This window comes from Etheostoma spectabile, chromosome 2 (assembly GCF_008692095.1).
Source record: "Etheostoma spectabile isolate EspeVRDwgs_2016 chromosome 2, UIUC_Espe_1.0, whole genome shotgun sequence".
NCBI lineage: Eukaryota > Metazoa > Chordata > Actinopteri > Perciformes > Percidae > Etheostoma > Etheostoma spectabile.
Genome location: NC_045734.1, coordinates 12,262,926 through 12,278,594, shown reverse-complemented (window position 1 = coordinate 12,278,594; position 15,669 = coordinate 12,262,926). Strand labels below are relative to the sequence as shown.

At 39.5% G+C, this 15,669-nt stretch overlaps 3 protein-coding genes across 8 annotated transcripts in view; 1 reads left to right on the top strand and 2 right to left on the bottom strand.

Moving 5' to 3' along the window:
- scpp9 (secretory calcium-binding phosphoprotein 9) overlaps positions 1–309 on the bottom strand; it is a 2,490-nt gene extending 2,181 nt beyond the window's left edge. For all 3 annotated transcript variants that reach the window (XM_032532379.1, XM_032532385.1, XM_032532384.1), the window contains exons 1-2: positions 259–309; positions 40–99 (exon numbers count right to left, since the gene is read on the bottom strand). In XM_032532379.1, coding sequence (XP_032388270.1) covers positions 40–84 — 45 coding nt within the window. In that variant the 5' untranslated portion in view covers positions 85–99; positions 259–309. The remainder of the gene's footprint in view (positions 1–39; positions 100–258) is intronic.
- A 5,197-nt stretch (positions 310–5,506) lies between these two features.
- Positions 5,507–11,634, bottom strand: sparcl1 (SPARC-like 1). Of its 4 annotated transcripts, none has more exons than XM_032531470.1 (11): positions 11,488–11,634; positions 10,399–10,454; positions 10,192–10,257; positions 9,028–10,095; positions 8,213–8,321; positions 7,736–7,857; positions 7,518–7,638; positions 7,299–7,435; positions 6,889–7,037; positions 6,401–6,549; positions 5,507–6,061 (listed from the first exon to the last, which is right to left on the bottom strand). In XM_032531470.1, exons 1-11 carry the CDS (start codon positions 11,597–11,599, stop codon positions 6,033–6,035), a joined length of 2,118 nt encoding a protein of 705 aa, XP_032387361.1. In that variant the 5' UTR covers positions 11,600–11,634; the 3' UTR covers positions 5,507–6,032. The 4 variants fall into 4 exon arrangements, with proteins under 4 accessions (XP_032387361.1, XP_032387374.1, XP_032387367.1 ...); XM_032531483.1 differs by having other exon boundaries at positions 11,526–11,578; XM_032531476.1 differs by lacking the exon at positions 10,192–10,257 and having other exon boundaries at positions 11,488–11,619.
- A 1,761-nt stretch (positions 11,635–13,395) lies between these two features.
- scpp1 (secretory calcium-binding phosphoprotein 1) overlaps positions 13,396–15,669 on the top strand; it is a 3,491-nt gene continuing 1,217 nt past the window's right edge. The window contains exons 1-7 of the mRNA XM_032532161.1: positions 13,396–13,662; positions 13,957–14,011; positions 14,425–14,472; positions 14,801–14,854; positions 14,970–14,996; positions 15,084–15,137; positions 15,409–15,450. Coding sequence (XP_032388052.1) covers positions 13,958–14,011; positions 14,425–14,472; positions 14,801–14,854; positions 14,970–14,996; positions 15,084–15,137; positions 15,409–15,450 — 279 coding nt within the window. The 5' untranslated portion in view covers positions 13,396–13,662; position 13,957. The remainder of the gene's footprint in view (positions 13,663–13,956; positions 14,012–14,424; positions 14,473–14,800; positions 14,855–14,969; positions 14,997–15,083; positions 15,138–15,408; positions 15,451–15,669) is intronic.

The window sequence follows — 15,669 nt, the reverse complement described above, 5'->3', positions numbered from 1 at the left end:
ATAGATAGATAGATAGATAGATAGATAGATTGTACTCACATAGCAGACAGTTGCTACAAATGTTATAAGAAGAAGAACCTTCATTTTGCAGCCTGAAACCTCTAAAAAAAAAAGGAAAAGGAAAAAGAATAGATGCATTTAACTCATAAATTAAAAATAGTTGTTGGTAATATATGCATGATATTACTTTCATACTAAATTGCATATTCATTTTGATCACATTATATTACATTAAAATTTCAATTGCACAATACATACCTCAGTTTTTTTTGCTTTCAAATGTCACGTGCCAAGATGGACTATAGTTGCTCCATGAATTTAGAGCACCTTTTATCAGTCTCAGAGATTATTATGAGCCAATTAGAGTGGAGTATACATGTTCATCAACAATATTTGTCACCTGTGTGTCACGGGAACCTGTGTGTTATATGACATGTTCTTTTTCTATTGTACATGATTTAAAGAGATGGAACCGTGAGCTGACTATTTTCAAAGAGCCTTAACCCTATTTAACTATCTAACATTGTTCTTGATAGAAGCTGAGCGACCACAAACAATAACAGAGTGATTCAGTGTCTTTGGAAGGGTTTCTGGAGGTTTCTGGAAGCTGCTGACCAAAATCCAGCATAAACCATTTAAGTTTTGCGGGTTGTGGCCACAGGAGGCAAACAACTGACATCATCATTAAGTGCTTTTATAAAGAAACCATGAAAAACACAAGTCTACACTTAAATGTGATTAAAGATCTACATAGCAAGCTGCACACTGTTAATGAGAAGATAGTTGGGACTTCAGGAAAACAGCTATGCAAGAATGACATCTCGGCACATTATGTTTCCTGCTTCTCTGTTATAATTGCAAAGTTAAACTAGAACTGCAAGCAGTTATGACGGGGTCCAAGTATCCCCACGCAAGTCGGCCCCAACACCCCGAGCGCACAAAAGTGGAACAAAAATCAAAATATGGAGAGGCACATGTAACAGCACGGATTAATTGCACAATGACCCCGAACAACTCTGGGCTTCTAGGCTGGATACAAAACATTCTGTAAGGGATAGGAAGACAACAACAACATCAGCAGAACGGGGCCATTGTTATCTTTTAGCTCAAAAAGACAGTATGTTTCTACTATTTACATAATTAAGTTACAAAGTCGTGAATCATGTATGACGCACTTGACTTCAGAAGTGAAAAAAGGCCCAAAATGGTCTAAATTGATTTAAGCACCTCCTAATGGCCTATCTTTACCAAATATGGTACAGATCCTCCGGGCGGTATGCCAAACAGGTATGTTATTGATAGCATTGTGGCAGAGATATTGCAATTGCAAATTTCCCATTGAAATGTAATGAGTTTTTTGACAAAACTAACAAACGTTGATTATTGCACCCCTTAATGGCCCATCTTTGACAAATTTGAACCCGAGCATTGGGGAGAGATGTCAAACATTTCTCTTAAGTCTTTTGCTGATGACATTTACTTTAGCCAAGATATGATATGATATGTGTTTTGTAGCTTTCTACTGAAAATTAGTTTGGTTGTCATATGCGCAAACGTTAACGTAGCAAAATTCTTCATATAGCTTTACTCTGGGCCATCTGGAGATGCTACAAACCAGGTTTCATGCAGATCTGTTGTACGGTCTAGGACGAATTCAAAAAAGTTGGTTTTGCACTTATCGTGATATTGCGAAAAGGTTTGCGAGCAGAAATGGTCGTGGCCTATATTACAAGACTCGGCTTGATATAGTGAACATGTGGATGTAAAGATTTTTAATGTGTGATGTAAAATGTGTGAGTTATGGGCTAAAACACGTTTAACGTCATTGTAGCACCACCTAGTGGTCCACACGTGTAATATTTGGAAGTTCAGGTCAGCTACCCATTGTACATCTACCCTGTTAATTTCAAGTATTTTGCTTCAGTGTAAGGGGTTAATCCAAAAGTGGGCCCATAGGCCACGCCCACTTGAACCAATCAGTACACCACTGTAAGGACCGCCTCAGGAGTGGACCTGGATGGGACCCATCAAATTCTGTAAAAATCGATTGAAAGGTTCATGAGATATACACTTTTTGTATTTGTAGCGCCCCCTAGTGGCCAGTGAAATTAGTTTGGAGCCTCAGAGCCTCATACCAAGGAATAATCTAAAGTTTGGCTTTGACACCATTTATATTGGCTGAGATATGGCAAAGTTGGTGTTTTCATAGTTAGCTACAAAAATTTGTTTGTGCATTATAGGCGCAATTTTTTACTCTATAGCAATTCTTTTAACAACGTTTTGTCAGGTCGGCCTGGAGATGATATAGCCAAGTTTCGTGCAGATCAATCGCACGGTCAAGGAGGAGTTTGAATGTTGATAAATCGCGATTTTTCACGCATAAAAGTCTAGGTGGAAATGGGCGTGGCCTGTACCACAAGATTTAGTTGGGTCCAGCAACTGCGTGGATATGTGGTTTTTAAATATCCGATGTGCGGTTTGGGAGTTATAGGGCCTGCTATAGCGCCACCTAGTGGTTCATCTGAGGTCTTTGCAGAGTTCTGGACCAGTCCTGAAAATGGCACACACCTGGCACAATGGCACCTTGTACGGTTTAGGCTGCAGCGGCAGTTTTACGCAGGAAAAAAATAATGGTGGAGAAGAATCCTTAGCAAAAACAATAGGGTTCCACAGCCCTTGCTAATGCGGTTCCTGCATCCTTGGGCTTGGACCCCTAACTACGTGCCCCAGGAAGCTCAATGGTGTTTTTAGCCCCCAACATTGACTTCCAGGCACCGCTGTGACCATTACTTTAAGGCACCTAACCCTAACTTTAACCCTAAAGTCTGTTTTAAGCTTTCGACGTCAACTCCACAGCATAGCTACACTGTTGTGACCCTTTTGGAGTTCTGCGTTGGGGTTGAACACATTTCTTTGCATCGGGCATGTGCATTTCACCGCCAGAATGCTAGGGGGTGTGTGGTTTCCACAGGGTCAATCACGATTTCTGCCATTTCTGACAAAAGAGAGAGAGACAGTTTATGTTATGTCAGCCAGATAACTTTAGCACAACTGCCCACAAAGTACTGCTTCTTGGCAAATTGCTAATTTCCCGTCCTTGTAACCAAAATATGTCTGAGTTTGTTTGTAAAACCTTTGTCTGTGAACTAATATGTTGCTATTTCCCACAGTAGACTGCTTAAAACAACAACTATCAACTCACAGGACGAGTTGACAAATCACAGTCCTTGCTATCTGCGTCACCTCGGCGCAAAGTTACAAATTATTGGAGTTGCACTTCGAGCTACGGCGGAGGGCTCGGAGAAGGGTTCACATCAACGCAGAGAGGACTGCAGGGTTACGCCGTCAATTCAACACAGAATCATAAAACAGCCTTAACCCAGTACCCTAACCCTAACCATTGAGTAACCCTAGTGCACACCAGGCAGCTCTGCCTGGAAGGCGACGTTGGGGGCTTAAAACGCCATACACACCCCAGTCATGTCTACAGGGTGGCCTCACTGTAGTTTGTGTTTTACATTTGTCTCAAGCAGACTTTTACTCACACCAGTCCTAAAATAACTTCTCATATTGCACATCAACTCAACAGGGATGACCACAAAATGTCAGACTGCTTTTAATATGTAAAAGCCTATAATGTTGCTGATATGCAGGAGAAGATATTTATCTGTCAAGTTTCATCAGCTCATTTTCTCAAGATGTTTAGAGCCATTACAAGCATTTCTCATTGTGGTTGGCTGGGTATGTTGTCACATACTGAGGCTGTCTGGGAAAGCTTCTTTTTTTGCTGCTGCTGACTGGGCAACCCACAGCAGACCAGGTAAACACCCGCTATAGAAGTCTGGTCTAGAGCTTTATACTAATTACACACTGTCATGCCGTTCAAATTAACTAACATGTTTTTCCTGTTTGCAGTTTAATGTGGCAACAAATGGTATTTCCTATTGTGATTGTGTAAAATGTGTTTTTACATACAATGATTCATGGATTTATAGAGGATTTATTTCTCAGTATTTCACAGGCTTCATAAACAAGAATCTGTTACCGTGATATGAGTAATGTGTTTGGGATGTCTTTCATATTTAGAAACCCAAACCCCCTGTTGCAAAGGGTTGCAAGCAGTGTACTGTTAATAGAAATGTGTGCATATTTTAACCTCATACACAAAAATAATATCAGAGCCACACCCAGGAAGCTGGTTGATATTGTACAGTGTTTTGCTGAAGTACACTTTGGCAGACATGTTTTGGGCTCCAGATGACTGGAAATCAGTATTGCTACATTGGAATAAAAACTCAACAAAGATTCAACAATTAACTTTCATAATTTATTGGACATTAGTTATGCTTTATAGCATTTAAGCATAAACAGCAAGTAGTGAGTGTGGGGAATGAATCATGAGAGATCTGTGCGAGCTGTGTGGTCTCATTTTGCTTGCTGCTCCTCTATCTCCTTCCCTGAGCACTCTTCCTCGTCTTCAGTTGCCATCACCTTTATCACTGGAGACCGAGTCCTTCTGAGTCGAGTTGTCACTGAACGCTGAAACCTCACTTTGCCAGCTGCCCTCCCACCAGCAGCGGCGGGTTGTTGCTGGTTGTTCAGCCCGGCCACCGAGATCAGCTGCACTTGACCAGGAGTCAACATCGCTCCCTGTGGGTTTACTCCAGCATTTCCCTGTGGCAGCACAGCAAAAAGAGTGACAGGCCCACCCATGGCACCCTGATTCATCTGCCCCTGTGGATTCACATTGGCTGTGCCTGCCTGCCCCACAAGAAATGCCCCACCTTGTTGGAGAGCTCCAATAGGAATTAGCTGCTGCAGGGGAGCCTGACCTACTTGGTTCCCAACTGGCTGGATAAAGAATGAGCCACCAAGTTGGACCAAGTGTGCCACAACGGGTACACCATTTATTGGGACCCCGGTTTGAGCCCCAGGGTTGGCATTGTTGCCAGCTGCTGCTCCATTATTATTGACTGCCCCATTGGCAAGTGCCTCAGCACTACCTGAAGACACACCACCCTTCACCACAACAGCCAAGGTCTGGAAGATAACCCACAGCATGCAGAACATTTTTACTCTCAGTCACAGCAGACAGTCAACAGGTGAAGAGCTGCTTCTTTCTTTGCTTATATAGAGTCTCAGATTCAATGATCACCAAGAAAGGTCCAATCAGAGTCCAGTGCTTTATCTCAAAACAACAAGTCACTGTAATCATCATGACTATGCTGCAGGCTATTTTCTGCTTGTTATCTTACAGAGAGCCAATCATTCAGGATTATGTGTTATTATGTGTCAAACCTTAACCAGGTGTCAGTGACTTGCATTCTGAAAAGGTTCTTTTTTCATGCTAGCGTCATGCAATGCGAATAACAAATAAAACTTGACATTAGAGCATAAACTGATGTTTTCCCTCTGTGTTCCACCAACATGATGCCGTAACTTTATTTAAGGACTGAAAAAGAAAGTTATTGTTAACGTAAATATTGGAACATATTGTAAAATCCACTGCCGTCCATAAAACTTTAATTAAAACTACAATGAAACATGGCATGCAGAGACAAACAGATAAGAAACACAGTTATTGTTTTACATTTCGTACTGTAACAAAAGCATTCTTAACCTTTATTTAAGGAGTAATTATGCTCTAAATCACTCTAACATGCAAACCACAGTTCTTTTGAAGTCTGTTACAATACAACAACTTTTTATACCAATGATCTGACGTAAACTTTTCCCCAGTTTGGAATGCATTAGAAAACAGTTTCTGGATAAAAACCAACCCAGCTAAATGACACATTCTTATTTTCTAATAAAATGTTTTAAACAGCTTACTCTAATTACAGAACAAACATCAAAATGCCCAAGCTTAGCCTGACACAAAATAACAGCAATGACCAACAACACTCTCTCTCTAGCAGAAGGGAAAAACAAGTTTCTTTAATGTGTACGTGTCAGAGTTCTGTATGTTACAGAGGTTCATGAAGGCTTCATCGGAGCAGCTTCACAAGCTTAGAAGAAGGACAAAATGAAGCTCAAAATAGAAGGTTGACATCCATATCATCTGTAGAGAGAATAGATAGGCATTAATAGGATGAAACATAAATTACAATATTTCCCATATGCTTTAGAAATGCATGAGAATTTTAGCAGACAAACATAAAGAAATCATGGATGAATTGGCAGCGTTTTTACTTTTTTAACACCTATTACAGAAACAAATTGCTATGTACAGTATATGATGTTGCATTATAAATGGAATTTAATATGCTAATTTTGGTCATTTGAAAAAAAAAATTATGAAATGTTAAAAATATTATGAAAGATAAATGAACAATTAAAGCCATTATCACTGATTGGAAAAGTGTACCACAATGTATTGGTGACATAATTTTGCTCTTACCAGTATTGATACCAAAACAGGAAGTCCACTCTTTAAATGACACCTGCTTGTCCTTGTCAGCGTCGCACTCTCGGAAGAAGCGGGAGGTGCAGTGCTCCATCGGCACCAGAGGGACTCGAAGTGGGGCCAGCTCTGAGTGGGACAAAACTCTGCACAGGAAAGATAAACATCCAATTTTTATCAATGTGAGCCTCTTATTCATATACAGTGCAGTATGTTTGCAACACAATTAGACTCATGAATGGGTTTTATGATTTACCCTGACAGGGGTTTTGTTAAATGTCTGATATTATCCAATGCTGCCTTTAGATACTTTGTATTTTTTGCCATGAAAATGGTGAGAAATGAACATTATAAGCAAAACATACTGGCTTCAGTGACTTTAATTTAGTATTTGCTTCCAAACACATGCTAGTGAGTATGATCATTTTAAATGTAATATAAAGGTTGAGAAAAGTTTATTGTAAGCACAGAGGAATGAAATGTACCTGTCAGATGGGTGTTGGTCCAGTTGTGCGAACTGCCAGTGCACCGGGTAGATGTACATGTTGTAGTTTTTCTCAAAGTCTTGCGCTAGCAGCTCAACGGAGTGATCACCAGCATGAAGACGCCGGTCACTCTCAAAGATTTTCTTCACCTACAGAATAAAGAATATTGCAGTTGAATTGACTTAAACATAAACTGCTAATAATACACATGTTAAGTTTCCTAAGGCTATGTGACTTTCTGACTGACTGACTCACTCACTAAATGACTGACTCACTTACTGACTGACTGATTAGCTAACACAACAAATTGCAGATAAATAATAGTAGTACAAGTTTTTGAGATTAAGAAACTTGAGAATCCCAAATTTTAGTTTTATCAATACATATTTAACTTGAGAAGCACATCTTACTCTAAAACGCTGTTTAGGAGTGAGGAAGCCAGGAGACATGGAGTCATGTTCATAGAGCTGCAGCAGCACATTTTTCAGCCAATCCCTCATTCGTAGAGGGAACTGGACCAGCTCAGTGTCCACACATGGAGGTATTACTGAGAAAGAAACAGAGAGAAAGATCGGGGTCAAAAAAAAGTCTTGCACCATTTAACTAAATTATTGTTGGTTAACTCTTACATTTGCATGGCCCCGTGTAGTCCAGATGAAGTCTGTGTCCTCTCTTAGTTCCCTCAAGGTTGCATTTCGTTGCAAAGAGTTCACATGATGTATCATATGTCTTGTTGTTTGTCCCACAAACCTACAGAAATGAATTGACAACAAGCAACAATCAAATGCAATGCAGCAGCTGTTGAACACCATGCCAGTTAAACTTTCAACAGATCGTCCATACTTACATGATCAAACTCATTCACACTAGGAGGACATTCTGATGGTTCTTGACACACACAGCCTGGCTTATTGTCCGCATCAAGTTTACACGTCTTTCCACGTTTGCAAGGAAAGTCGTCACATGGATCTAGAAGAAAAGACAAGCACCGCAATTGACCTATACTTTGTCCAAATTATTAAAACAAATGGTATCAAGAATCATTTTCAGGATTGGTTTTGTTTTATTTTACAGTGTGATGACTGGGAACCAATGGGCTATAACCACTACACACCATCCCCTACATTCCTCTGCGATTTGAGTTTGTACAGCGATTAAACTTGATCTCTGTTATTCTCTCCAGAGCTGTGTTTTGGTAGTGACCGTGAAGCAGAGTGACACTATTCATGCGGAAGTTTTAGCTAAATGATCCAGTCAGCAGATTCCCATGTGAGGCTGTTGGGACAGTGCATTTGTCAGTATGGTGAATGCTGAATTAACCAACCAGCAGGGGCTTCTGGGTGATGCATGCCTCCACTCAGAGAGGGCCTGGAACTGGGGTAGAGATCCACTGTGGCTCGTATCTGCACTGGATTCATTCCTACTAAAGGACCCTGGAAAGTAAACATGAAAATGCAATGTCAGGAGGTGTTTCTTGGGGTACTAAAAAAAATTAGTTTGAACAATTTACTGATCAGATTGCAGCACCACAGCAAAAGAAAAATGTCAGGTTTCCCCAATGAAAACCTGCAATAACAGATTTTGGCTACTTGGCAGCAGCAGAAACAAGCTGCAGACACAAAAGTGACTTTTGATGTTGATGTAGTCTCGCATTGTCAGACCTATCCTCACAGCGCTGTGGAATAAGGTCTGGCTACACCAAACATACATTATAGGATAGGAGAAAAAAGTGCTCTGGGTTGTTTGCATTTTTTTAAACCAATCACAATTGTCATGGGCAGCGCTAAGCTCTGGACGCAGTGACGCTGGCTCTGCAAATGGTCACGGGAAGGAACTTTTTTGCACCCCGGAAAAGAAAGTGTCAAATAAAAAATGTAATTAACTGTTCACAAAATACAGTAACGTGAGCTATTTAAATTAGCTGGGTACGTGGTTAAACGTAATTTGCTCTTACCAAAATCCCAATGAGAAAGGAATAAAGGACCTATATGTAGAGGTGAGAGGAACTGCACAGTCAAGTGATACATCAGTCACTATGAGCAACCTCTTTCATAGGAGTTATGTAATCCCTTTTGTATTTAAAAATATTGATTATTACCACTTTAAAGAAAGTAAATGTACAAATTGTGTATGCATTACCCATTTTCCTGCCCTTCTCCTCTTTGCCTTTTGGGCTGTATTGCCAATGCTGCTGTCAGATGCCTTGGGATCCTGTTGGCTTTCTTCCTGTCCAGACTGGGTTCCCTCACTCTGTGGAGAGTGCTTCCTTGCCCTCTTGTTCTTCTTTTGCTTCCTTGTCTTTCTCTTCATGTGACCTTCGCTGTCATTCTTGTTTTTCTCTTCCTCCTTTTCAGCCAGTTGGGACCGCAATTCAAACGTTGTATTGGTCTTTGGTTCTCCAGGCTCCACATTTGGAACAGGTTCTTTCTCATTGACGTCTTTTGATTTGAGATCTTCGTCCTGATCAGACACTGCCTCAGTGTTTTGTACGTCTTGTGTATAGACATCATCAATGGTGGGCAGTCCTTTCTCACCGGTTTCCTTCTCTTTAACATCTGTTTTTGAAGAAAGCTGGGTGTCATCAGTGTGAGGTTTTAATTTAGCGGATACAATCTGTAGAGGTTGCAAGATGCCACTATCCGCAGCATGGTCCAGATCAACGGGGATCTCTGACTCTGTGCTACCATCTGTTTCCTCTGGCAAATCCCCTTGCTCAGACTTTTTGTCCTTTTCCTTGCGCGACATACTTTCCATCTTTCCTTCTTCTTTCTCCAGCATTTCAGCATCTCCAACACTCTCATCCTCTATTTCTTTTTCTTCCTCATCTGTCACGTCTTTATTGTCTTCTCGCATTTCTTGTTTGTCGTGCAAGTTGTCCTCCTCCTCATCCTCAATGGTCTCCACAGCTTCACCAGACTCTAGTATGATTTTGTCTGTCTCAGCTTCTTCTTCCTCTAGCACTCTTGCTTCTGCTTCCTGCTCTTCTTCTGCTTCTTTCTTCAGGAGGTTGACCAACTCTTCTTCACTCAGCAGGACTGCAGTTGTTTTGTCACTCCTTTCAGTCACCTCAAACTCTCCCTTCTCCTTGTTGGCATTGGCATTGTCTTGGTAGCTCAGTTCCTCATCTTCCTGCTCCTGGCTGCTGGCCTCAAACGTGACCAAAGTGGGTAAGAGCTGTGGCTCGTTGGCCTCCACTGTGATGATATCCTTATTCAGAGAAAACACAAATATCCATTTTACAAGATAAAATCATCTTATGTGTCAGATACATAATTTAAACACCTGTTCAGAGTCCTGCTCTACCTTTTCTTTGGCTGTGTGTGAAGTCTTGTGCAATTCATGATGTTTTCCATGAGGGTTACTGTTTACCTAAATTTAATGGGGATTATTAATAATAAACATCCATTCAGACAATGCCAAAACTGCGCTAAACAAACGTCACATCACATCTCTTGTTTGTCTTTCTCTCATTACAAAGTTTAGTGTCAAATTGAGAAAGACATTACTCACAGATAGGGAAAATGTTGCTGCCAGTGAGCAAATGAATACCAAGCAGGTCCTCATACCTGAAACATTGAAATAAATACTTTAAACATTGGACGTAAATCTAAAGAAAGTTGAATTTTGCTATTTTTTTATTGCGAATCAGATCAGAGCTGAGAAGAGAAAACATTGTAAACAATCAATACATTACAGTCTGACTTCTAATTGCTCACAACATAGAAATGAACATAGCAAATCTTTCCAAATGAAAACGTATGAGCGCATCTGTATGCTGCCAACACTTTCATGACAAGCTGCAAGAATGGCCTCCACTGTTGTCAAGGTTACAGGCCTCTGAGATGCGCCTCTCTCTCAAAAGTCACATTCAGAGCTAAAGTAAACATCAGAAGCTACCAGACTGGAAAAAGTTGACTAAGTCCACAAACTTTTTGTCTCTCTGGACGGAAACAAAACAGACACTACTGGGCCTGTGAAGAGGAACAATAGCTCTCTGGTTCGGCCCACTAAACCCCAAATAGGTGTAGACAGGAGGTGTGTGTGTGTATGTGTGTGTGTGTGTGTGTGTGTGTGTGTGTGTGTGTGTGTGTGTGTGTGTGTTTGTGTGTGTGTGTGTGTGTGTTTGTTAGTGTGTGTAAAGTCACCCAAAGCGATATATTACACTATTTTATTTGATCTTTATAATATCAAGGCACTATTACAAAATAAAACTATTAACTTATCATTTTAAATACTTAAATTGATTAAATTGATACCTTTGTTGTTGCTTTTTACAACTATAACATATATGTTGATACACAGGAAGCAACATTTAATTGTGTCTGTATTTTGTACCAGTACATTGCTACATTACAGTAAAGACAGTAAATTAAAAGTCACTCTTTTGATATGTACAAACATAATTAAAGCATCAATGTCAACATCAAAGTAAAGTTTTCGCCATCACAAAATGAGCCACAATATAACCAAGTCAGTAGTTGCTGCATGCAACACACAATTCATTTTAATTGCAAACTAGTTAGTCACACACATGTCTATTTGATCAATGACAAATTACCCTTCAAAACAATGGAAAGGGCTCAGAAATTAGGATTTTACCTGAGGTTGGCAGTAGCAAGAGAAAAGAGAATCCTTGCCTGTGTTGAACCAGTGAGTGAAGGTGTCCTTTGGTATTCGAGACAGCACTCACACTGTCCACACAAGCTGGCATGCTGCACACACACCGTTTTTTTCTGGGTCTATGGTGCCAACACTTTTTTGGGAGGGTCTTTGGGCAACAGAGATACAGAGAGAGGAAGAGAAAGTGATTGTGCACTTAATTTCAGTTGGGTGCTCGGCCTTAAAAATATCAGCAATGTCTATTTTTCCTTTAAAAAAACAAGAGGAAAATGCCACACTCCAGAGGTCAAAAACAGCGAAAGAATCATCCCATATGTTGATCTTTTGGGTGAATTGTGTGTGAAACTTGTCACATCAAACATAGGTTGGGACAGAAATAATACATACTTTTGGCCACTAGATGTCACCTTGCCACAGGTCTTTGTTGCTGAGGCCACTACTGTGACAAAATGAGAATATTTTGAAATAATGAGTGACATGATGATTAACAATATGACAAATGTTTGTCACTATTAACTTCAAGTATTTTCATCCGCTGCTAAGGCCAGCAGGAAGAGTTTTAATAGTTATATTATTGCAAGATTTGTCTCTTTTTTTTGTTGCTTTTTCTCATTACAACACACTATTTTTTATTTGACAAAGCAGTTTCCCATCAACGCAAACGATGTAACGGAAATGTGTATGTTCACATTTTATTTTTATTTTGAGCACTCACAGTTCTGTGACAACAGGGCAAACTGTGCTGATGAAGATCAAGAGCTCCAGAATAGTTACTAAATGAAGGTTGAGGTGAGATTGTGAACTGTGAACTTTGAAGCTTAACTATTATTCATGTATCAACAACATGATATGGTCTTAATGTGTAAGCATGACTTTAAGTTTACTGCTGGTAAGGCTAAGTTGAATTGTACTTCACATACCGCTGGGTAGTTTAACCAAGAAAATGCATCTGTATTTATCTGTTGATTTTATTTTATATCAATCCTGTACATCTCCTAAAGCATGTAAACTGTTGACTGTTAAACTGTTGACTGTCGGTCTGTGTGCCACAACAAGCATCAATCTTCATCCTCTCTCCTCCCCTTTTCTAAAGCAGGACCTTGCAACAACTGGTAGCTGTGGTTTTTGGCAAACAGCTCCAGACTGGTGAACATCCAGTCTAATTACATGTTTCTTTTAAACAGTTGAAATCCAAAGTGAGGTTAAACAAGGAATTCTGTAATCTTATTTTAGGTCTGACCATATATGGATATCCAGGAAACAATTACAAGCCTTAGGGAGGAAATATAGAAGTCTTTATTTAGGCTTTCTACTGTACATGCCCTATTTCCAAGAACAAGTCCTATATCCAATAACATCATGTAACACTGAGGACAAGGAGTTACAAACCATATTTTAGTTAAATAATAAAGTTTATCATTTGTGAATTTAGTGCGTGCGTGTGTGCATGCATGCGTGTGTGAGTGCGTGTGTGTGTGTGTGTTTGTGCGTGTTTGTCCTTATTCAAATGTAAATTCTAATGCATTTTGAGTCTCACCTTGAGCACACAACAAAATTAAATATGTATGTATATAATATAAAAATGATACAATTATTGGTAAATAATTAGTAAAGAAAAAAATGAATCCACTTCACCGGAAGCAAGCATGACCCGTCTGGCCCTCCATCCCTCTCTGAGTGGGAGAGTTTATTTTCTTAAAAGGCCACAAACCCTATGATTTAGTATGCTACTCTATATTTCACTGAAGACTGAAGAGGGGGCGGAGGGCGTGTAGGGACTGAATGAAACAACTGTGTGTGATTGTATGTGCGTGTGTTTGTGGTGTGTATGTGCAATCATTATCATGCCAGTTTGTGTGTGTGTGTGTGTTTGTTTTGAGCTTGCTCCCCGGAACAAATACACCTTTGCATGTCGACAGTGGAGACACATCCGGAAGGAAGTGATGCAATCGTTGTAATTTAGGTTACTTATATGCAGTGGTCCTTGGAGTTTCCTACAACATATCCACACATCGTGCTTTTAGTGCCTCAACTGCCAGCTTTCCATAAGTGGCTCAGAGTAAGTACTGGGTTCTCCTGTTTGCTGCTACATACACTGAACAAGGACTACTGAGGACATTTCTAACTCCAGCTCTGAATCTAAAGGACAAGAAGGTAATTGATCATATATTGACTCTATAACTTGTATTTTTCTAGCAAGTGATCTTGCTACATGGTAACTGTTGCTGATTTGTTATTATTGGTTAACATTATTCCAAACTTTCTTTGCTGTTAAGAGTTAAGTTGTGTTGTTACATCAAGTTTCTGTTTTCTTTTCCCTTGTAGCAGTTTAAGTGCAAGAAAAACAACTTTGTAAAGAGAGATGCTCATTACACTAATATGTTTATGTTATATTGAATTGAATCAAATTTTCAACAATAACAATCGCATATTGTATGCCTGTTACAGAATGAAGGTTACCATAATGATGTTGTGCCTGATTGGGACAGTTTTTGCCAACCCAGTAAGTATAAAAATTAACACAGGTTTTCTCAATGTAAATGTTATTCAATTGAATTCACATTTAGCAAGCATCTGCTTGATTCTGATGATGCATTTATATATTATGCTTGTTATTTAACATGAATTAGAAAGTAAAGTCTCCAACCAAAGGCATCAGGTTCTGTGTTGTGCATTTCCTTATATTTAATTATTAATGTCATTTGCCAGTTTTTCAGTTGCAACCATAATGGCATAAATGTAAATATGAGAAGTGCCTTCCACATTTAGATTATCTGCTAGCCTTTATGTCAGCAAGGCAGGAAGATTCAGAAGTTAAAGAAGCATGTTAGAGGAACTTAATCACATAATATCGATCCACGTTGATTTTCTGCACATCCCAAAACCACCATATGACCTGCAATTTCTTTCTGACAGATTTCATACAATGCTGTGTTGGAATCAAATGAGCTTGACTTGAACTCGGTAAGTGCAATCTAAAATCAGTCCTTAAAGCTGTATCATAGACTTACTTTACCTTTGGTGTTACAGCAAAGGACCTCAGCTATTGTTGACTACTGTTTACACAATGATCATTTGCAGGCAGTTCGGTCTTCTCTGACAAAGTCAGCAGAAAACCTAACAATAGATGCAAGATTCTCAAGATCTCAAGACAATTACCATTTCAGACACTACTGTTTATTATACTGTATCACATGCAGCAATAGCTTGAATGGGATGATTATCGGTGTTGCAGTCATAAGCTATAATTAAATACATTGTGGTTTGTGCTTACTTTGTTTTTCTTTCCCAGACTGAAAGTTTGTCTGTTTCACAATCATCGGAAAATGACACCTCAGAGCTTCAGGTAATGCATTTATTTCAGTAAAAAGGAAACTATTATTTTCAGCCGACTTTTTGCTGTATCACTTTTGACTGCTGATTTCCATTTAAATGGGTATGCATTACTATTTCTGTTTCAGAGCTCTGAAGAAAGTACCTCAAGTCAAGTAAGTTGTTTTAATTCATCGATCCACTATTCAAATAAATCTGTCTGCGGTAAATGTGTCTAAATTCACCTCGTATATACTTTACAGAGTCAGAGTTCACAGTCAGAATCAGAATCCTTGGAATCCACATCAGATGACAAGGTGTGTTGCACTCTTCTTTTTCACTAAAATTCATTATCGCTGGGTTCATAACCTTAAATTCATCATATTTTAAAGGCTGTGGATGTAATAGTTCCAACTCTAATATTAAAAATAGAGATAAATGCAATGAAATAGAATTGTGTCCTCCACGCCCAGCGAGCATTTACATTAACAAAACAAAAGAAATGTACTGCACTCTCCATTGTGAACCCCCCCCTCCTGGCCCCCCACCGTTATTTTCTAAAACGCTCTGTTTCTTTTCCAAAAACAGACTTCAGAGGAGAGTAACAGTCAATCAGATGAGGATGATGGGGTAAGATTAATTAAATCAGGAGAGACTTTGCATCAGGTTTTGTGTGAAAAGCTTGATTGTACATGTGCATAATAAGAAATGTACAGAGTCTTTGGGGATCGTTAAAAATATTTTAAAGAGGTAGAGAAGCCAGACATATTCCCCCCGATGGAAAGAAACTCAGGTTGCCGTGGCTGACGATGCCCAGAGGTGGTTGTGGTGGTGGTAGTGGTAGCTTTG

Coding starts and splice junctions, on each gene's coding strand:
- sparcl1 (XM_032531470.1), bottom strand. CDS start 11,599: ATGCCAGCTTGTGTGGACAGTGTGAGTGCTGTCTCGAATACCAAAGGA. Junction 10,258..10,398: donor CAGCAACATTTTCCCTATCT/GTGAGTAATGTC, acceptor CATTAAATTTAG/GTAAACAGTAACCCTCATGG. Junction 7,436..7,517: donor CTACACGGGGCCATGCAAAT/GTAAGAGTTAAC, acceptor TTTCTTTCTCAG/TAATACCTCCATGTGTGGAC.